This window comes from Pimephales promelas, chromosome 17 (assembly GCF_988280905.1).
Source record: "Pimephales promelas chromosome 17, fPimPro1.hap1.1, whole genome shotgun sequence".
Lineage (NCBI taxonomy): Eukaryota > Metazoa > Chordata > Actinopteri > Cypriniformes > Leuciscidae > Pimephales > Pimephales promelas.
In genome coordinates this window covers 14,055,250-14,078,870 of record NC_142785.1, presented here as the reverse complement: position 1 = coordinate 14,078,870, position 23,621 = coordinate 14,055,250, and the positions used below count along the sequence as shown (strand labels likewise).

The window sequence follows — 23,621 nt, the reverse complement described above, 5'->3', positions numbered from 1 at the left end:
AAAAACTTTAATGTTGGGTGTGATTTATTACAGAAAAATGTGCCGTTTAATCGATTGACAGCACTAATATATACGGTATATATAAATATATATAAATAAATAAATGCAGATGAAGCTACCATGTAGGCCGTAGGGTCGTGTAGAGCGCCTCTCCGTCAATACTGACAGAACCACTGGACTACGAAATCGAAGTTTCCGGATCACACCGTCACCGCCATGGTACAGACCTTTCCCTCCAGAACCGGTCCGGAGAGAAAACTGCTCAAGAATCACTGGATACCTGAGACGGCGACATCAACTCGACTTCAAATATCTCTTTCACGTCATGTATGAATGTAATGTTTCTATAATGCTGTTAAACACTCAGACCTGCTCTCCAGGATCTCCGGGTCAGTGATGCGAGTGTTGGTCATGTGAGTGTGAACGCCCCCACGCCCATTCCAGCTTGGCCCCGCCCCCGCACCACCGGCAACCGTCTCATAGTAACCGCTTTTCTCACAGCCGAACGACACGTTGTTCATGCAACCCTTAAAAGAGAATTGAAAAAAGCACAAAGTGGGATCATAAATGGCATCTAACTGGACTCAAATTGAGTTTTTCATTCCTTACCGCAGTTGCCTTTAGCTTACATTAAATAAAGATATTATGTACAACATTTTATGCAATTGATTTGATCACTTCTATGCATATAACCATCTTCCATGTTTCATAATTCTCAATGTTACCACTTAAAGGGTTAGTTCACCCAAAAATGAAAATTCTGTCAGTATTTACTCACCCTCATGTTGTTCCAACCCCGTAAGACCTTCGTTCATCTTCGGGAAAACGAATTAAGATATTTAAGATATTAAAATCGCTCCTGCATACAGTCCATAGGCTTCTTGAGGGACTGGCTCTTGCCGTCCCCGAAAAGTCATAAAAGACATCGTTAAAATAGTCCAAGTGACTACAGGGGCTCAATCTTAAGTTTATCAAACGACGAGAACACTTTTGTGCGCAAAAAAACAACAAAAATAACGACTTTATTTCAACTATTCGTTTATTTCTCCCTCTGCGCGAGTCAGCTAACTAGTTTAATAGCGTAAGCTTCTGTTATTGTATGTCACACGCATCACACACACATGACCAGCGTCGACCAATAGTGAGCCTACGTGTGACGTAGCTCTACGCAATCACACTACGTTAACGGACTATAGGCTTATGGAGAAGGAAGTGAATAGTTGAAATAAAGTCATTATTTTTGTTGTTTTTTTGCGCACAAAAGTGTTCTCGTCGTTTGATAAACTTAAGATTGAGCCCCTGTAGTCACTTGGACTATTTTAACGATGTCTTCAATTACTTTTCGAGGACAGCAAGAGCCAGTCCCTCAAGAAGCCTATGGACTGTATGCAGGAGCGATTTTAATATCCTAAATATCTTAATTTGTGTTCCGAAGATGAACGAAGGTCTTACGGGGTTGGAACAACATGAGGGTGAGTAAATACTGACAGAATTTTCATTTTTGGGTGAACTAACCCTTTAATGAATTCAAAAATGATTTAATGAATATATAATTAATAACAAATTATACAAATACTACAAATAGTAAATATGTACTGCTTGATTGTAAAATCTTCAAAAATGTTAACTATATTGTCCAGCGATATATTAAAAGTTAGTTATATAGTATATCTTACTTTACCAGCAAACATACAGTATTCTCATGTAAAGCATTAAATACAATACAGCAAATATCGGGTTCATTATTTTTTTTACCGTCCCAAAATGTCCCCAACAATATCATCAACACAACCTCATGACAATTTGTAAATATTTTTTGTTTTGGTGAGATAATTAGTATTTGTATAGTTTTCATTCATTTTCATGTGATCTGCTTACACCAAGTGAAGAGTATGTTTAGGGTTGGGGTTAGGGGTATATCTACAGGTATATGACTGCCTGGTTGCTTGTATTGTTGCAAAATGTAAACTATAATATTTCCCAGCTCTAAGCTGCTAAATGCGAATATAAAAGCATGGATATATTAAGATATTCTAAACATTAAAATGATGATTTTCTGTAAAGATGCTTTAAGACAATGTGAATTGTAAAAAGCGCTATACAAATAACTTGGACTTGACTCAAACAGCTAAAAGTGTATGGTCTGAAATCCAGGTCAGGATTTTTGCTATGTGAGTTCAGAAGCTGCCATAGATATAGATGATTCTGTGTGATAAAACACACACCTGTGAGGCCGCACACACTTGGAAGGCTCTGAAGATGACGTCCACCACTCTCTGTGAAGTCAGCACATTACCGCCCACTACTGCAGCATTCTCAGACGGCTGCAGGATTGAACCGGGCGGGATGAGGACTTTAACAGGGGCCAGACAGCCCTGAAACACAAAACAAGTCATGACAAAAAACAAAACAAATCATGACAAATAATAATTTTCAAAAAGATTTAATAAATTGGAAATCATATTAGTAAAAAGTTCAATAACACTTTATTTTATTATGTTCTTGTTACACATTACAGGTCAAGTCACATTTATTAATATATAGTGATTTTTACAATAAAGATTCAAAGCTTTAGAGAGATCAGAAAAAGAATGCAAAAAACTGTTTCCAGAAGAAAATAGCGTCACAGTCCAGCTTAATTAAGTTCAGTGATGTTTCATTTTTGTTTAAAAAAAGTTATTAATTTACTATTTTTTGTACTACACAGTAATAACAGTGAATTATGCATAATTACAACCCTCAACCCTATAGTAAGTTGTAAATGAGTATTATGTTATAACATGCTGTTAATTAATAGTACTCAGTACTTATTTGTGTAACACTGTAACAAGGAGACGTAACAGTTTTCCACGTCTGTCGCCATAGTTACTACTGTATGTCAGTACGAGCGGAAACCAAGGATAGCGCGTATATTACTTCATAGACAGGCGACAATGACCAGGGATGAGCTATTATTTAAATGCGAATTTCTCTAAAAATAAAAATCTTTGGTAACTTTTGTGATATTGTAAGTACACAACTGCAGGACATATATAGACATATATACACACACATACACTCACCAAAAGGAGTATTAGGAACACCATGCTAATACTGTGTTTGACCCCCTTTCGCCTTCAGAACTGCTTTAATTCTACATGGCATTGATTCAACAAGGTGCTGAAACCATTCTTTAGAAATGTTGGCCCATATTGATTGGATACTGTAACATCTTGCAGTTGATGGAGATTTGTGGGATGCACATCCAGGGCATGAAGCTCCCGTTCCACCACATCCCAAAGATGCTCTATTGGGTTGAGATCTGGTGACTGTGGGGGCCATTTTATTTAGACGCAACTGCCATGTGATTGGTTGATTAGATTGCTTTAGTTAATTGCATTAGTGAGAAACTGAAGAGGTGTTCCTAATAATCCTTTGGGTGAGGGTATATACACACTGTGCAAGTGATGTCTGGATATTTTACAAAAATCTTACATATTGTACCTTTAAGTGACAGGTAAACTACCCATGCAACTATCTGTATAAATATTAATGCAACAAATCAATGTAAACAAAAAGGGGACCCATGGCACTGAGGTATAGGCTAGCAAATGATGTCATTGTTTGTTCTTGCAGGCATGCTTGAGCTTCCGTTTACCATATTTAATGTATGTATCTATATATGTGCTTTGATCAATGTGCTTTGATCATTGATCAATATTATCATTAAAATATGAAAATTAAAATGACTGATAATAATAGATTATGGCATTGTTTTTACGACCCCGTCTGTCAGTGTCAAAACGACAGACAATGCGGGAGTCTAATGCAACCTCTGATTTACACTACAATACAGTTACTACATAACCAGGTTTAGGGTTTGGTTTAGGGTTAGTTGTTTGTAATTATGAATAATTTACTGTTATTATTACTATAGTAAGTACATGTAAGATGTGTAACAGGGATCCTGTAAAATAAAGTTTTACCTAAAGTATATTTAAATAGAGAATGTTATTTTCAATAGTAATAATATTTCACATAATTAACAGTTTTTTGTTATTTTTTGTCATCCCCCATTTTACTCTACTAATGTATCTTTGGAGAGCATAAGACACTTCTTTAAACAACATTTTATTGAGCACAATCCACCAAAGTGTGTCACCTGGTTGAGGGGGATGTCCTGGCCCACCATGCATCTCAGACAGTATATGAGGGCCGAGAGGGTGATGGCACGAGGAGCATTACAGTTGCCCCACACTTCTGTCCCAGTGCCGGTGAAGTCAAACACTGCGCTGCCCTGCAGACAGACACAAATATGGACAGAGGTATTGATCGTCACTGTACTGTACCGTGAAAAATTGTATTTTGGTTTTCAAACATGTTTAATCATACATGGCTTACATAAACACATGCAGAGTATTTGCTTTAATTGTTTTCAAATTGTACATTGTTTGGAGGACAACATTGGGCAAGAAGTAGAATAACAATTTTTGTTCATTACAGATTAAAAAAATATAAAATTACAATTATCTTTATTATTAATTAATCATCTTTCTTTGTTCATCGAATTAACCAATTAATCAAATAAGTAATAAACATATTTATCATTTATCAAAATACTTGTTAGTTGCAAACCTACAACAAAACCACACATGCAACAAATCCTTGTGCTTGAAGAATGAAATTACACAAGTCATGCTGTATGTGTAATTTAATTTAAGTAAAATGCATTCGTAAATGCAGCCATTTTAATTTGTATTTTCCCTCAGTTCTATAGCTTCATATTTCAAACCTAATAAACTTCAATTTGTGAAATGTTTTGATTTCAAAGTATTTAAAAAATATGCACCACTTGTTTTGATATTTTGTTATATAATGCAATGTTTAAAATGCTGCTCAAGTGTCCAAATATCTTAATATTATGTACAGTATGAAACCTAGAAGAGTGAAAGGATCAAAATGCAAGTAACAGTAAAAAAAAAATGTTTCAGGTCTAATATAGAAACTGATTTTAATTTGAAAATGTATAAAGTACAAATAATTTCTTACCTGTTGTTCATTGATCTGGACCTTCAATCTGATTGGTGTCCCATCGTCCATTTGATCTTCTGCTTCAACCTCAAGGGAGCCTGTTTCCTGTCGCCGCCGACGGGCGAAATCTTTCAGCATGTCACGAACTGCAAGCTCTGCGTTACTCTAGATACACACAGGGCGATTCATTGATAAACACATGGCGATCCCTGACATAAACATCAGGCTGACATTTTAATATCACACCAATGTCCACACCTGAATGTACCCCATGTATGCCTGGACGACCTCCAGGCCGTAGCTGGTGATTATCTCCCCAACAAGCTGACAGCCCCTCTGATTGGCTGCTACCTGAGCTCGAAGGTCCGACAGGTTGTCACGGAGATTGCGTGTCCCAGAACATCCTGGGTATTGAGCAGGTGCCATGAGGGCTTCTGTCACAGCTGATAGACATAAAGATGACTATGAATAATGACAAAAATGAAAATAAACGCCACCAATCTTATATAGACTGACCATGGAAATACAATATGATGATAATAATTCAGTATTCAGCATCTGTTACATTGTTTTTTCTAACCTTTCTCCTGAAAGACTCCACCCGAGACCAGTTTAAAGGAAGTAAAGACAGCGCCCTCCTGCTGTAGAGAGGTGGAGTGGGGGGGCATGGAGCCTGGAGTGATGCCCCCTATATCAGCATGATGCCCTCTACTGGCCACAAAGAACACCGGCGCACTTACGCCATCACGAAACACCTGCAGAAGACAGAGCCAATCGCATCAAGTTATGCTGCAAATTAATGTGTAATTTCAGGAAAATTATCTGCATTAATAACACACACATCTACAACTATACATACATTAGTGCTGTCAATCGATTAAACAAAATTAATTGCACTATTTTCTTTAATTAATCGCGTCATCAGTAAAGATTTTAGTATATTTTTGTAATTCTTTCACATTGAATCTCCAAAATGATGACAACATAAATACAGTACAGTAAGTAAATCTGAAAAGATTTAGCACACTAAGCCTGAGTTTAGAGTTTGTTGAGTTAAAACTCAAAACTCAGAAATTTCAGAGTAAGAATCATAATAAGTTTAAATAGGGTTTAAGTAAGTTGGCTCTTACAGGTCAACTTAATGATGTCAAAAGTGTAGCATCCAGAACATTGATTACAGTAATACAAAATTGGGCTTCATTTTCAAATGTGTTGTGAAAACGAGTCAAACATTTTGGAGACAGCCTTAGCATATCATTTAAAATGAAACTGCATAAAGTTCATCCTGAGCAACCTACAGGAGTGATGACAGTGAGGTCTGGTAGATGACTGCCACCCGCACACGGATGGTTACTGAGAATCACATCTCCCTCCTGCATGCGGCCTCCTGACGCCTTTATCTAACATAAATCAAACAGTTATTACAATGCTTTAGTATTTTAGTTTATTCAAAATACAACACCAAGCATGCACATCTGCATCATTCGGATTATATTCACAAACATCTGAGAGAGAGCAGATTCTCATACATTCAAATATGATATTGAAGCCAAAAATTAGACTTAATTCTGAATTTATGTAAAACGCGTTGCGGTAGCATGCAGACATAGGCTAGACGGCGCGCCTATTGGCTGTCCTGCGGCAACTGGAACAGCCAATTGAGTGAGGCCCTTGGTGACGTCAGATCCAATGGGGGTGCTTCACGCTCACTACGTCACGTCCCGCCGAGATGGGCGTGACCTGGGCCTATATATACAGCTCGATTGGCTGATATAATCTGATTTTTCATCTCTTCAGCGAAGCTCACGCATCGCTGGATCCGGAGTGAAGAAGCCACGCCGTCTGAGAAAAAGTCTTCTGTGGGACGAGCCTTTGCATCTGAAGCAGCTGGCCTTCATCTCACCGTCTTCAGTCGCCGTACCTGCTACGCTTTCCGGCGTTTATTTCCTTTACTCTGCTGAGTGTGTGTTCTCTGCTGCGACTCACAGTACCTTTCTCTCTCTAAAAGAGCAGCGTCTTTTTAAAGAAGCCTCGTTCCTGTGGCTCGTGCCGAGCCGCACTTAGCGACGGGGACTGCCATGTCATCTGTGTTTCCTGCCTGGGTGAGGATCATGCAGCTCTCGCGCTCGCTGACGGCGGCTGCCATCATTGAGAGCTATTGCCCATGGTGACTCTGAGGACTCACCAGGCAGGCTGTATCGGCATTACACTCGATGGAGACTGCAGATCTTCCAAGCCGACCTTCTCCGAAGACTGGATGAGGAAGGACCGGAAGCTATCAGCGTGGTGCATTTGAGTAGCGCTACGGACCTGGCTCTTCGCGCCGCAAAATCCACTGCACAGGCCATTGGGCGGAACATGGCTTCCCTTACCGTTGCTGAGAGACCTCTATGGCTGACATTATCAGAGATGCCGGACTCGGAGCACTCCACGTTTCTCAACGCGCTCATCTCCCCAGCTGGCCTCTTTGGATCATCCGTCAAAGACTTTACAAATAGATTCGCTGAGGTTCAGAAGACATCACAGGCTATGAAGCACTTCTTTCCAAAGCGCTCTGGCTTCGCAGCAGGTCGCCAGAAACAGCCGTCTGCTCGAAGCCTCAAGCCACAGCCTCTGCCCACCGCCGCTTCACAGCATCTTCAAGCCCAGGACCTGAGACCACAGATCAGGACCTGAGATCTGCCGGCCACCGCCCCTCTCTGCATGGGCCCCGGCAAAAGATTGAGATAAAGCCGAGGCCTCAAATACATCCTAGCCCTCCTAGGAAAATGACGGTCGGAAGCCCTCCAAAGCGCTCTGGCTTCGCAGCAGGTCGCCCAAAACAGCCGTCTGCTCAAAGCTCCCAGCCATAGCCTCCGCCCACCGCCGCTTCACATCACCGTCAAGCCCAGGACCTGAGACCACAGATCTGGACCGGAGATCAGCACCTGAGATCTGCCGGCCGCCGCCCCTCTCTGCATGGGCCCCGGCAAAAGATTGAGATAAAGCCGAGGCCTCAAATACATCCTAGCCCTCCTAGGAAAATGACGGTCGGAAGCCCTCCAAAGCGCTCTGGCTTCGCAGCAGGTCGCCCAAAATAGCCGTCTGCTCGAAGCACCCAGCCATAGCCTCCGCCCACCGCCGCTTCACAGCACCGTCAAGCCCAGGACCTGAGACCACACTCTCGCTCTGCCGGCCGCCGCCGCTCTCTGCAGGGGCCCTGGCAAAAGATTTGCCGTCGCCAGACTTCCACCAAAACCTTTCGCTCATTCAGTTCCAGAAAATAACTGTTCCAGTGTATTTTGCAGTAATCAAGCCGGTACCACGACCCGCTTGCCTGCAAACAAATGCTGTTTTCACAGCGACCCAGATAAATCACATGAAGAATGTATTTTCTGGTATTCCGGCCACGGCGATGGTGTTCTAAGTGTAATAATCAACGTCCCCGCCACTATATGGAGTGGGTCGAAACTATGGTAAAAACCAAAGTAGCTCATCTACTTCGAGCCAAAATAGCGAAACTATTAAGCAAAGGGGCCATAGAGCCTTTATCTCAAGCTCAGAGCGAAAGGGGTCTATACAGCAGATACTTTCTGGTACTGAAAAAAGACGGGGGTCTCAGACACATTCTAGATCTAACACAGCTGAACAAAGTGCTTGTGAAACACCAGTTCAGAATGCTCACAACCAGGAAAATCCTCGCGCAAATTTTCCAAGAGGACTGGTTTCTGTCAATAGATCTTAAGGACGTGTATGTCCAAATACAAATAGCGTCACGTCACAGGCGATTCTTGAGATTTGCCTTCGAGGGCCAGTTATATCAATACACAGTCCTACCGTTCAGCCTGTCCCTAGCACCCTGTGCATTTACAATGACAACTTTGGGGCATGCAAGTTTTAAACTACTTGGACGATTGGCTGATTCTAGCTCGATCTCAGTCAGAGCTCATAGAACACAGGACCATATTACTCGAACATCTCGAGAATCTAGGTTTCAAAAGTCAATTGGGTGACAAGTCTGCTGTCTCCCAGTCAGAGAATATCTTTTCTGGGCACAGAACTGGACTCGCTGTCTATGACAGTGCGAATGTCACCAGAGCGCAGACTGAACATTCAGCGCATCACAAAATCCTTCTGCTGTGGCACTATAGTCACTCAAAAGGTTTCAGAAAATGCTGGGTCTCATGGCCTCGGCATCATCAGTACTCCCAGTTGGGTCTGCTTCGCATGCTCCCACTTCAGTTATGGCTAAAAGCGCGAGTACTACCTCAGGCATGGGCCTCCAGTCTGATTCACCTCAAGATCGATCAGAAATGCTTCACAGCTCTGAAATCGAGCAATCGACTGGTATCAGTCAGGTGTAAAACGAGGTGTAACGACTTCCGAGTATGAAAGTGGTGTCCACGGACGGTAAGATTAGGATTTGGTTGAGGGTTAGTTGCATGTAAATATGCATAATTTATAGTTATTACTATGGCAAGTACATATAAACATATGTAACAAGGACACTGTAAAATAAAGTGTTACCAAATAAAGTGTAACCCTGTTTATTATAGAGATTAGTTTTAAAGGTTTACAAGCAAATCAATAAACAGACAATGCAAGAAATCATATTGATAAAAGACTTTAAAATGATCTGATTTTCTTCAGTAGTGGCATCAAAACAAGCATTATCTGGTATGACAGTATGAAATTTCATCCTCTCATGTCCAAACAGTTTTTTCATAATGTTTTATCAATAAAACAGTCTCTTCATTGTCCCAAAGAGCTGTTGTTTAGCAGCCATGACTGGAACGTCCTACTTCAGAAACTTTGTGACATTTTCATGCACAATGAATGAGAAGACAGAGAGCAGGGCAAAAGTTGGCGTAATGAGCGACAACCAGTTTTAGAGGTAACACATTAAAAGTAAGGCAAGTTACATAATCAGATTACTGTAATCTAACTAATAATGCAACACATTACTTTTAAATTTACATTAAAATATCTTTTTCAAATAAGTAACACAAGTTACTTTGTTTTCATATTGATTACACATGAAGGAGAAGACCTCTTCTGTCCCCATGTTGAGAGAAGTAAGATGATGCATTGTGAGCACTGAGTAAATATGATGGTTATTGTAGTTCTAAGCTAAATGTGAGCATGCATGCATAAATACACGATTTCATCTCACTTTATTAACCAATGTCTTTGCTGATGACATTCGATGATCCAATTTAACCATACTAATAACAACAAAAACACATTAGATAATTTTATTGTTGTAATTTGTTGTATATTTGTGTGTTTGTGTACCTGGAACTGTACAGTCTCCTGCATGGCCCCTAGATGAACAGGGATGTGAGGAGCATTAGACACCAAACCTCCATCTGGACCAAAAACAGCACAGGAAAAATCCAGACGCTCCTTTATATTGGTGGATATGGAGGTTCTCTGCAGGACACGACCCATCTGCTCTGTGTTTGAGGAACCAGAAAGCATCAGTGCACTTATAGATAATAACATAGACAGCCCACTGTACAGATTTCATATTTACACACTCTTCATTCATTCCAAACTTTTTTCAGCCCCATCAAACCTGCGATGCTCATGAAGCGATGGGAGAAGATGGACAACTGGATGGTGTTGAGTTCAGTTCCTACGACACACTGCGTTCCCGTACCGACATCAATAAACACGTCACCATCCTCTGTCAGGTGAGCCACACACGCTGGCTCCACGAGAATCGTGCTGGCAAAAGAAGAAATATAATTTTTTTTTTTTTAAATTAATTAAAAATATATGGTTACAGGAACAATGACAATATTTCTAAATGCCTTAGATCAACCCTCAATTGGCAAATCCCAGAATGGAATTCTTTCTTCACCGATTACGATGGAAGAGCTGGAGAGAAACGGATAGTGACAGCTTCCTTTTAAAAGGACATCAGCAATTTAGAGAAGAGTTAAACCCTCTACTTTTAAGATCTTATTATTGGAAGCTTTAAGGGGGGCAAAAGCCATCATAACATTTATTGGTAACATTTTATTTTAAAAGCTGCAGTCCATAACTTTAGGCGCTCTATTGGTTAATAAACAGAACTGCATGAGTCTTGCGGAAGAACATTGTAGCCGGAGCTACTTCTCTCTGTTTATGCCTATGACGAGTCACGCAGGTACTGGACTACTCCGCAGTGGTACGACCCAAACCAGTCTAAAATAGTCCCAATATAAACACTTAGTATCAAGTTCAAGTTCAAAATGCTCACATATACATCATGAATCCATTGATTCATGTGCAGCTCCGCAAATCTCCTCAACAAGACATGAGGAATCATTCATTATTCATCATATCTGGAGCAAATGCTGCAGAATGACACACACACATACTGAACTTTAAAAGGTTTGATCAAACCCCTCAATTTAGCAAAAGTTTAAAGTGGCAAAAATAATCACTATGTATAACATAATACTTAGATACTTTTTAGGAAATCACACACACCTGTTCTTATCAATAATGATGGCTGGTCCTTGGATGCTGTGATCACAGGAAAGATTCTCCCACAGATACACACTGGTGTCCAGATAACGATCCTCAAAGTAACATTGGGTCATCTGGGTCCGAAAAATGTTAAAAAGTTAATCAATAAATGTCATTCCTTTATTAATTCATTTATTCATTCATTTTATTAATAATTGTATTAATAACAGCCACAATAAAAAAATCTAATATGTGTAAAAAGCATCTTGCCACTTCAGAAAAAAAAAGGTACAAAAGCTGTCACTGGGGCTGTACCTTTTCAAAAGGTACACTTTTGTACCCAAAGGCTGCATAGTGGTACCTTAGTGGTACATATTAGCACCTAAAATGTACATATTAGCACCTAAAATGTACATATTGGTACCTAAAATGTACATATTAGCACCTAAAATGTACATATTAGCACCTGAAATGTACTTATTAGCACCTAAAATGTACATATTAGCACCTAAAATGTACATATTTACACCTAAAATGTACATATTGGTACCTAAAATGTACATATTAGCACCTGAAATGTACATATTAGCACCTAAAATGTACATATTAGACCTAAAATGGACATATTTGCTCCTGAAATGGATATATTAGCACCTACAACTTAAATATTAGCACCTAAAATGTACATTTTTACACCTAAAATGTACATATTGGTATCTAAAATGTACATATTAGCACCTGAAATGTACATATTAGCACCTAAAATGTACATATTAGGACCTAAAATGGACATATTTGCTCCTGAAATGGATATATTAACACATAAAATGTACATATTAGCACCTAAAATGTACATATTAGCTCCTGAAATGGATATATTAGCACCTAAAATGTACATATTAGCACCTGAAATGTACATATTAGCACCTAAAATGTACATATTGGTACCTAAAATGTACATATTAGCACCTGAAATGTACATATTAGCACCTAAAATGTACATATTAGGACCTAAAATGGACATATTTGCTCCTGAAATGGATATATTAACACATAAAATGTACATATTAGCACCTGAAATGTACATATTAGCACCTAAAATGTACATATTGGTACCTAAAATGTACATATTAGCACCTGAAATGTACATATTAGCACCTAAAATGTACATATTAGGACCTAAAATGGACATATTTGCTCCTGAAATGGATATATTAGCACCTAAAATGTACATATTAGCACCTGAAATGGACAAAAGTGTACCTTTTGAAAAGGTACAGCCCCAGTGACAGCTTTTGTACACTTTTTTCTGAGAGTGTATGGTAAGGCAAGATAAATCAAACAGCGGTTTGCATACATGTCATCTTCAATACCTCAAGAAGTTGGTGTAATGACCAAAAAGAGCAGAGGTGGAATCTGGGATGGCAACTTAAAAGCAGCACAAATATGTTTTAAACTTTCACTGTTGAGGGGGTCACACACCAGACAAGAAGCAGAGCAGGTGACTTCACCCTGAGCTGAAAGATTGTGCGTTGTGTGGCTAGAATAAAGTCTATATCCTTTATATAGGGAACTATAATAATATAGATAATTTTTTCTATTTTTTTTGTTTGAGCTGTTTTTAAAACACCAAACTTTAATGCCATACTCTTTAAGTGAACTTTTGCCTGTTTGGGGATTAGAATCATTGCTCTGGACTGCTGTCTTGAACTGAACATGATGCAATACCTTTGCAATACCTGTGGCTAGGAGAGTTTTCCTAGCCACAATAAGGCGCTTCTCATCTGGTGTGCGACCAATTTTAATGTAGGCTACCCCAAATCACCAACACTGTGATTTAATGGACTACACAGGTCAAACTCCATCATAGCCAATAACAGTAAAGTCAAGGCAAAGACCCTTTTCACAGACTGTTAAATATGGGTTAAATAAGGGAAAACGACTGCAAGTACACTGACCTTTTGGACATAATATGAGACAGATTTCTTTATTCAATTCATAAAAGAAACAAAAATTATAGGAATAGCTTACTGGACTCAAAACCTCAAAGAAATAGAGAGAAACCGCATGACATCAGTTAATGGAAACGCTGTCATTTCGCAAAAGTTTTTTATCGACATTTAGAAAATACCGCAAACGCGCCTACTCTCTCTATATTTTTTTCCACTTTTTGTTAAGTAATAGAAACACAGAGTTTTTTCCTTTTGCTATTGGAGCAAATGAGAACATAAAAATGATATTTGTGGTAATTCCCATTCACCACTGAAACGAAGGTCATCATAGTTCGGTAAGCTTCTGAGAACCACAGAAATGTGAAAAGGGACTTGACTTCCTAGCATTTACAGCTATCAGAGTAGCAGTTTTGGTATTTTCTTTTTTAATCTTTTAAAATATATGGTTAGGTTTGCATTGTTTATTAATACCTTAATAGGACTCAGAGGTTTCTGCTCTGCTTTTGGCTGAACTTTTGACCTAATTCCAGACTTCCCAGAACCACGCACACGGATATCATCCACCACGATTGGCCGATCTGTGATGGTGAAGCCAAATTCTTTCAGATATCTGTTGTAGAATTCGAAAGAGTGAGAAACAGTAGAGGATGCATCAAGTCATTTGTTGACCATTCACAATATAAACAGCATTACCGTTTAGTGAAGGCCGTGCGAAAGTCTCCCGCGCGACAGGAGTGGGCGTTACTGGGGTGACCTGCAGCCGTGGTCATGAGCGCGCAATCTGTGCCCTCATAACGCAGGTGCAGGAACACTTCTATACTGATCTGAGAACTGTACAGACACAATCATGTCATTTTCAACTTTGTGTTGCATTTTCATTTGTGTTTGTTAAAAGATAATGATACACCAGATGAGCCAAAAGAGAAGCTTTTCAATGTGACTATCCTTGAGAGTGACCTGCTAAAGCCTCGTTTGCTCAGTATTTGGTCGCAGCGTTGAGAGAGTTCCTCTATCCTCTGGTCCAGCTTGGAGTATGAGCCGGCTTCATACTGTAGAGAACACGGTTCCTGAACCTCCTCCACCACATCAGCCAAAGCCAAACCGTATGCTGACAGCACTCCGCTGTATCTAACAGTAAAAAAAGAAAGAGTATTGTACTATCACCAATTCATTTTAAAAAACTTAAGCACTTCAATGTCAGTGTTCTTATTCTAAATGGCTCATAAAGACTCCCCAGCAAACATGGTTGTATGAAAAAAATATATAGTATGAATATAAATATCAAATCAGGGAATAAAACTAACTTTGTGCCACACATGACAATGGCCATGAAACTGTTTTTGCAAAAACGTGCAGTAATGACACCATACCAGTAAAAATTCTATATAAACATTTGTATTAAACATTGTTAAGTAAACAAGAACAAGTCATCAAATTACAAGAAATAGCACACATAAATACAGTAGAACAAAGATAAAAAATAAATAAATAAATAAACAGTGCTTTTAAGGTTTTTCAGGCAGGTATATAAATTGAACAAAGTAATGTTCAGTGTATGAATGAATGTAAAAGAAAACTCCATATAGTCTTCACTGTATAAATTAAATATAGATGAATCAAGATGAATAAAGTTACACAGTTTTTTCAGTCAAGAGCAGGAAGAGTTTTTTTCTTTGTTTTTTGTAGTTTGATTAACATTAAAAACAGACATCAGTGGGAATATTAGGCTGCTGTCACTTTAAGACAATGCAGAAATCCAATTTACTGATACTGTGTTGTCTTTCTCTAAAAACGGTTTACATTCACTTAAGCCATTACTGAATATGTTTACTAGGATACTCGCCAAGACAGGCTTTTTTTAACATAATTTTGTAATACATAATTATAATGTTACATAATTTCATCTTCTTGTGCTTGAATATTTTGGCAAGGCTCAAACTGTCGTGAAGATGCAGCATTGCTCCATCAACTGTCCTGAGAGTTGTTCATGTTTATGTTCTCAAAACATTGCATTAGGATTCATAAAAATGTTACTGGCCAACTGGCAATTGATTTGCATTTGGCGCTTGGTGAGAGTTCATTTTAGGCCCTGAAGCCAATCATTGGGGTCAAAGGACATGTGAAGAGAACATGATGTGAACACAGTTTTTCAATGTCATATTAAAACTTTTGTGATCACAGCATCACAATTCTTCATTTTCTTAAGTTATAGTGCACAGTAATTAAAAACTAATGCGATCTTCCATGTGTACCACAAGATAAATATAGACAAATGACCTAGGAGGAGTTAAAACAAAGTTCACAATGGCAGGAAAAATGAAAAATTCTGACGTAGGTAATTGAGATTATAGCTCACAAAGTTTCTGAAATAACAACAACAACAACAAAAAAAAAATCCATAATTTTTGAGGGTCAAAAATTTAGCAGACAGCGTCATGCACACACCCTACATGTAGAAGACAAATTTGATGACCATCAGCCAATTACAAATGAATTTACATGCAGCAAAACAGATTCTGGAAAAAGCATCTCATTATCATCCTATTCAAGCATGCGACAAATGCTGAACACACTAAAACACACAGATACTGTACACATATAAACATACACACATACTTGTGTATGAAGACAGTCTTCATTCCTAAGGCTCTTGCGATGGCACAAGCGTGTTGACCACCGGCTCCTCCAAAACATGCCAGCACATGCTTAGATGTATCATGTCCTTTAGCCTGTTGAGAGAGAGCTGATATTCAAAACACAAATTTAGATACCCGTCCAGTAAAGCAGCAATTGGTTGGATGTTAGGCTTTACATTCCAAAATTGTATAAAACATTCCTAAAAAAAAATTAAATAAAAAAACACTACACAACTGTTGGTCATCTGGTTATTACCAGTGAAATAGTTATTACATTCTGATTAAAAATAACAAAGACGAACAATTCCTTTCATAAGGATAACACAAGAAACAAGCACAAGGTCAAATCTGATCTGATGTTATGTTATGTAAAACTCCATACAGTCTTCACTGTATAAATTAAATATAGATAAAGTTACACAGGTTTTTCAGTCAAGAGCAGGGAGAGATTTTTTTCTGTCTTTTGTAGTTTGATTAACATTAAAAACAGCCATCAGTGGGAATATTAGGCTGCTGTCACTTTAAGACAATGCAGAAATCCAATTTACTGATACTGTATTTATGTGTTGTCTTTTTAATTGAACTGTTTACATTCACTTAAGCCATTACTGAATATGTTTACTAGAATACTCGTCAAGCATAATTTTGTAATACATAATTATAATGTTACATAATTTCATCTTCTTGTGCTTGAATATTTAAATTGGCAAGGCTCAAACTGTTGTGACGATGCAGCATTGCTCCATCAACTGTCCTGAGAGTTGTTCATGTTTATGTTCTCACAACATTGCATTAGGATTCATAACACAACTGTTGTTAAACTACTTTACAGTGGTACATTCCTTCAAAAGGTTGCATACACAACAGATAATTTAGATGTGCAGGGGTGTTGCTGTAGCTCAAAAAGTAACACAATGGTTATTGGTTCGATTCTCAGGGAACTGATGCTATGAAGTGTCACAAGTGCATGAAACTAAGTATGAAACTAAGGCCACGTACACACTGCAGCTGAATACAGTTCTCAATTCACCTTTTACTGCTTAATCCAGATCTGTACACACACAAACCAGTCATTTATGGGAGTGAAAACCGCATACTACAACCGCATTAACTCTCAAAAAATGCTATACAAAAATTCTACGCAGAGTGTACAGAACCGAACAACTAGTTGCTTGCTAATGACATATTTTAACATGGATCATTGATGTTTCTCTTTTGTGCCTGCTTAAATAACAGTGAAAGTGGTACAAGCCTAGACTCATTCGTGTTGCCAGATCTTACAAGAAACAAGAACAAGCAAACAAGAACAAGCCCACAAAAAACGACATTAATCCAAGTGCTTTATGCTAAAAATAAGACTTTCATGACCCACACCTGCTCACTTTAATAACTTCATAAACTCAATTGCTGCGTCCCAATTCGCATACTATCCGTCCTAAATAGTATTCGAAAATAGAATTAGTACGTCCCAAATCGTAGTATGTTGAAATGAGTGTTTCGAAGATACCCGGATGGTCTACTTTTTCCGGTCAGAATCCGAAGTGTAGATCGATGCACACTCTAACGGCTGATATTGCCCACAAACCATTGCGCGTTGGACGAGGATTCGGTTAGAACTACAAACACGAGTAAAAAGTGTTAAAAAACTACAGACACGTAGTCGATACGGAGGACGCGCGAGTCCCCGCGGTTGTGTAGAGAGGTTTAGATAAAGAGCTTTGAGTGACTAATTATCAGTATCTATCCTGATGAAAATGAATTTATTCAATGTTGTCCACATTTGCAGCAGCATTGTGAACTTTTGTAAAGACACGTTTAGCCATTACGTTTTAAATGCATCATTATATTCAAATTGCAAACACATGAGGAGAGCATGAAAGACCCACAACTGGCAGATGAACTGTGCTCTCCGAAACGGTAGGAAATAAAATTAGATAGAATGGAGGATTTTAACTGTGACAAGATGATTGTCAGGGCAGTTTACGGTGACAGAATGCACGCAGCACACGTCAGAGCTGTCCGTTAAAGATGACGTGATAGTTTGTCCCAAAGCTTGCCTACTCTTTTGCTACACACTCAAAAGTATGTACTTTTTCCTCACAAAAAGAGTACATACTTTTAGGGCGTAGTATAAGTAAGCGAATTGGGACGCAGCAAATAGCTTTATGAGCAAAACAACAAGCCCAAAAACTATTATAATAAGTGGACATGGCAAAACTGCAAATGTGAGCAGCCTTATCAAGCATTAGCCATACAAAACACCTCCATTGACTGTGCTTAAGTAAAATTGGTAACACTTTACAATAAGGTTCATTAGTTAACATTAGTAAATGCATTAACTAACATGAACTAACGATGAGCAATGCATTAGTTACGGTGTTTATTAATCTTTGTTAATGTTAGTAAATACAAATACAGTTTTTCCTTGTGCGTTCATGTTAGTTCACAGTCCATTAACTAATGTTAACTAATACAACCTTTGATTAGTAAATGTTGGAATTAATATTAACTAAGATTAATAAATGTTGAAGAAGTATTGTTCACATATTGTACATGTTAACTAATGTAGTTAACTAATGTTAACTAATGAACCTTATTGTAAAGCGTTACCGTAAAATTGCTAAACATATCGTGCCTTTTGCTGCTATACGGTTTCTTTAGTCAGAATAGCGGAGACCAAATACACAAGACGCAAAACTCGCAGTTTCGGGAGCGAGTCGTGTTCCAGACATTTAAATGCATTTGTCACTCCTGAAACTTTAGCCTGTACATGGCCATAACACACATCACCCAGCTAAAAGTGAAATCTACGTAAACAAACTCATTAGCCGATTTGACAATTACTAGTATGTGAACATCAGCAGATCGTAATATGTGCAGTGCACAAATTCTGTTCACAGAGTCCTTGATCTCAGTGTAATCTTGTTATCAAATCAACAAGTGGCTACCTAGATAAGTTCAGTGGCTACTAAACAAGTTTATTTTGTGCAGACTGTTTTTTCAGTCTCAATAAGGTTGAATGTTTTTATTTATTTCAACTTATTTCTAATTTTGTCACAACAACCAGCCTGGAAATTCCTAAAGGATAGAAAGACCCCACCTTTTCTCTTATCTAAACTATAAAAACAGAATAGTGTGCTGTACCTGTGTGAGCGCTCTGATTGGCCGGCACATGGCCTCATTGGCCACACTGATGAAGCCCATGGCAACATCCTCTACACTCATTTCTGAGTGGTGTCTTCCAGAAGCATTACTAGATGATTGGTTAGTTGAAAGGAATAGGTTAATTTCTTGTGTGAGTTTGCGGAAATGCTTCATAGTTTCCTCAGTTGAGAGAGGCTCATTTTCTCCAGGGCCAAAGATTTTGGGGAAGAAAGAAGGCAGCAAGCGACCAAGGGCAAGATTTGCATCAGTGACAGTCAGAGGACCACCTGAACCAAAAGAGAAACAGAATAAGCATGTGCCATCGAGTGAGTGTAGCTTTGAGTCCCGTCTTTATGAAACACCGACAAAGGAACCAATATTTGTTAAAGCTGAACCATTAAATTGCCAGTTGAACAAAACATGGCCGAGTATCTAAGGTATGTCGCAGCAAATTTTAAAAGTATGAACCTAAAAGAACATAAAACATTTGAGGCAAGTAAGGCTGCATTCAGAACACCTGCATTCAGTGCCATTAGCTAACCTACTGATTTTTTCTGACAATTTTTTCATTTTTAGGTGAACTAACCCTTTAATGTCCCAGTACTGGAATACTTTCTAACAACTTACACAATATTATGTGTTATATGTACTGAAGCATGTGAACTGGGACACTGCAATAGACGGGAGACAGACATTTGAAGAACAGATGGCAAGAGCAAGTATTAGGCAATGTAGAGCTAAAGTGGTAGATGTACAAGCAAGAAGACAACAGACAGATGGTGAGTCTGATCATAGACATATAAAAAAATACAGATACACCTCATTGGCCGCTGGATCGTATGTCAATGGCGCCGGCATATTTGTCCAGGCAAATTGTCTGTTTTGCCTGGACAAATTGCCCTGACTGTTTTGAGGTTTAACAAACCTTTGTTCAATCCAAACCATTTCTTGGTGAATTGCCTTTCACACGTAAGTCTGTTACGTTTACATGATATAAAGTTTACATGATTCTTATGACATCAGGCTGTCAGAATTACAGACAGAGCTTAACCTGTCATTACAGATCTCATCTCTCCAAAGAGGAGAGGAAACCTCAAGGAAGGCTTAAGAATGTCTGTCAGTGGACTGTTCTCTATATTACTTATACTATTATATGATTGTACTATTCACTACTCAATTTTATATTGACTATAATATTTTACAATTTCTGATATATACACTATTTTGCTATTTTATTCATAATTATTATATTCCTACTATATTATACTCAAACTCAATAGTATTTTCAGTCTATTAACAATAACATTGCCTACAATCATCTTTAAATGTCTTTAATTGCTCATTGTTGCAGTTGGTCTGATGCTCCCAGACATCGTTCAAGTTGCCACACACACAATTAAATATAAAGCTGTCCATTTAAAATGAAAAGACAATGTTATGTCTTTTTTACTATAATATAAAATCTCTATAAAAGACATTTATTGTTGTGTTATGAATAATAAAATAAACATTTGTGTGTTAAACTGCAACCAGGGTTAGGAGTACCAATATAGAAATATATTATAAAAAAGAAAAAATAAATGCTTTAGATAAATAAATGTATTGAGTCTCGCATTATCTTCATATTTATTTAAAATTGTCCTGTGACATCCTATAAAGTGATTCAAGTGAAAAAACTAAAAGCGCAAGTGTAAAAAGCTAAAATGACGGTGTGTGGAAAAGCCATTTCCACAATTAAAAACGAAGAGAGCATTTCATGTACATTACTTATGACAAAAAATAATTTTCAATTTCTAACTAGCGAGATTCAGAGTAATTGCATGCAGTCATAAACCTCTGAAATCGGTTGAGAAATGTAAACCTTTTTTAGCCGCTTTTTGTCCAGAAAAACTGAAGCTCTCCGTTTACTTAAATTTGTTTATAGAGCAGTCTTGCCCAAACCAATATGGCGGACTCATTAGCGTATCGCAGCAATGGTCCAAAGCAGCCAATGAGGCGTCTATGTATTTTATTTTTCTATGAGGCTGATGAGAACCTAACATTCGCTCGATCTTACCCTTCCTATAGCATGCCGGTCCGGGATGAGCACCAGCAGACTCTGGCCCAACAACAAACATCCCAGACCTGAAATACAGACAGACAAAAGAAATGTTCAACTTTCCTACCTTCCACAGGGTTAATATAGTTAAGCTCTCGTTCTTTATGGTTGTAATGTACTATGACATGCTAATGTTTTGTATGGTACATCAAATGTATCCCGATTGGAATTCGCACATGGAAATGGAAAGAAGTCAGGAGAGTAACAAACAAGGGAGGTAAAGGGCAAGATGCCAGAACAGAAAATATGTGCTTGAACACAGAAAACCTTACACCAAACATTAAACCATGACCTAAATGATAGGGCTCCTGTCAGGGATGTTTCCAGTGAACATAATCTTTATTTATAGAGACACATTCCAAAACTGAGTGGGCACACTAGCTTCAGATGATTGCACAGTCAGCATTGATTAATTGGTAATCTTAACCAGTTAAATTATTAACAACAAAACAATGAGTCATTGATTTAACAACCCCAAAAAATCCCAATGAGAACAACTCAACAAACCTATCTAAATCTAAAAGAATGCTTTACAATGTGTAAAATTTATTTTAAAAAGCTTTACAAAATCAGAGCACAGACTCAACAAATCAATAATTGCATTATCTATATTAATATTGTATGTTTGTTACCGAAAGAACAGCCGAGAGCCTCCACCTGCTGCTACAGTGCTGATGTCAAGCTGTGGTGCCTGCAGGGTGATGCCAGCGACAGTCGCTTCAAACACATGTTCATACTGTCCAGCGTATCTGCTCACATCTGTAGATGTGCCTGTACAAATAAATCATGCTAGCATGAACAAATACATATATAAAGTATTAGATTTAAAGTCCCTGTAAAGGCAATTCTACAAAAAAGTTCTAAACACATTATAAATGTTACATATGTATTGCTAAAACATATTACAAAGTCTGTGAACTGTGAAGTACTGAAATGTGGAGTTAGACCGTTAAACAGTTTTTCACCATTGCAATTTTACGGATTAATTAGGCGGGGCTAAAACAGGGCTCGATGACGCACTGGAGCCCATGAGCTGCTGGACACCCCCCTATTTGATGACGCGCAGAGTCTGATCTCCCCCTCTCCACACACACTCCCCGAGCACATTCGCATTCACCGCTCAATCGCGAGTGACTGTCAGTACTATTAGTTACTACAGCTGAGCCTACAGTTTTCTAGCTAGCTATGCCTTCGACACGGACATGCATGGGCTACTACCTGGATGCGATCATGTACAAAACAGATCGGTATCTTCATTTAAATTCCCCTAAAAATGATCACATCAAGAAGAGGTTTTTAGAGAGCCAACCTTGTTGATGAAAAGCTGAGGATCACCCCCAACACCCGCCTCTGTAGTGATCATTTTACACTGGATCGTTTTATAAACTTTCCTCAGAGGCAACTGGGATTCACTGATAATCCACCGTTACTGGTGAACGGGGCCGAAACGACGATCTCCCGCCTCAAGGCCAATTTAGGGCCGGTTCACATATCGCGTCTTTTGCGCGCTCAAGTTCGTTTTTTCAAATGTAGGCGCGTGGTATGCGCGCTCATAATGGAAGCGACGCGGTCGCGGTGCGACGCGCTCGTTTTTTCCAAGCGCGTCCGCGCCGCATCGAGATAAAAACATCTCAACTTTTCAGAATGCCGCAAGCGCACCATAAGCGCACAATAGGTCACGTGACAAGAACCAACCAGAGCGCAACCGCCCTAGCGTTTTGGAAAAAGGAGAATGCGGCGCGCCCAGCGTTTTCTACGCGTTTTTAGGCACTATATGTGAATCCGGCCTTAAGGTAAATTTATACTTCTGCGTCGAGGGTACGCCGTAAAGTGCTAGTTGGCGGCGGAGAGTTTTAATGTTCCACTGTCTTTAGATTCCTCGCGGCTAGGGTACTACAAGCAATAGCGATTGAAAGAGAGTGGATCATGTTGGAGTTGGAGCTTATTGAGGTGGAAAAACAGTTCACTTTAGTGAAATTACTAAAACTGAAAGGCAGAAATGAGAGAAGACATCGGAGGAGATGGTACGTGTGGAAATCATAGACAGTGATGGAAATGCGTGAGAAGGTACGTGCGGAAATGCGTAGGAGGAAATGCGATGCTACCAAGCCGACCAATCACCGATCTTGCGGTCCGCGTCGTCGCGACGTGTAGTTACATTTTTGAGGAGGTGCGCGTCAGGCGACGGGGAAGGGTACGCGCAATGGGACGCGTCTGTGCGTATGCTACGCCGTACCTACTGCGCGCACCCTACGCAGAAGTATAAATTGGCATACTTCTGCGTAGGGTGCGCGCAGTAGGTACGGCGTAGCATACGCACAGACGCGTACCCTTCGCCGTCGC

The 23,621-nt window shown here is 38.9% G+C and overlaps 1 protein-coding gene across 2 annotated transcripts in view; it reads right to left on the bottom strand.

Moving 5' to 3' along the window:
• oplah (5-oxoprolinase, ATP-hydrolysing) overlaps positions 1–23,621 on the bottom strand; it is a 44,973-nt gene that overhangs the window by 3,872 nt on the left and 17,480 nt on the right. For both annotated transcript variants that reach the window (XM_039685342.2, XM_089121947.1), the window contains exons 8-25: positions 21,911–22,049; positions 21,237–21,304; positions 19,181–19,467; positions 16,017–16,129; positions 14,358–14,528; positions 14,094–14,231; positions 13,872–14,010; positions 11,470–11,582; positions 10,568–10,719; positions 10,285–10,445; positions 6,309–6,410; positions 5,591–5,765; positions 5,269–5,453; positions 5,029–5,175; positions 4,142–4,276; positions 2,226–2,375; positions 370–527; positions 120–280 (exon numbers count right to left, since the gene is read on the bottom strand). In XM_039685342.2, coding sequence (XP_039541276.2) covers positions 120–280; positions 370–527; positions 2,226–2,375; positions 4,142–4,276; positions 5,029–5,175; positions 5,269–5,453; positions 5,591–5,765; positions 6,309–6,410; positions 10,285–10,445; positions 10,568–10,719; positions 11,470–11,582; positions 13,872–14,010; positions 14,094–14,231; positions 14,358–14,528; positions 16,017–16,129; positions 19,181–19,467; positions 21,237–21,304; positions 21,911–22,049 — 2,694 coding nt within the window. The remainder of the gene's footprint in view (positions 1–119; positions 281–369; positions 528–2,225; positions 2,376–4,141; positions 4,277–5,028; positions 5,176–5,268; positions 5,454–5,590; positions 5,766–6,308; positions 6,411–10,284; positions 10,446–10,567; positions 10,720–11,469; positions 11,583–13,871; positions 14,011–14,093; positions 14,232–14,357; positions 14,529–16,016; positions 16,130–19,180; positions 19,468–21,236; positions 21,305–21,910; positions 22,050–23,621) is intronic.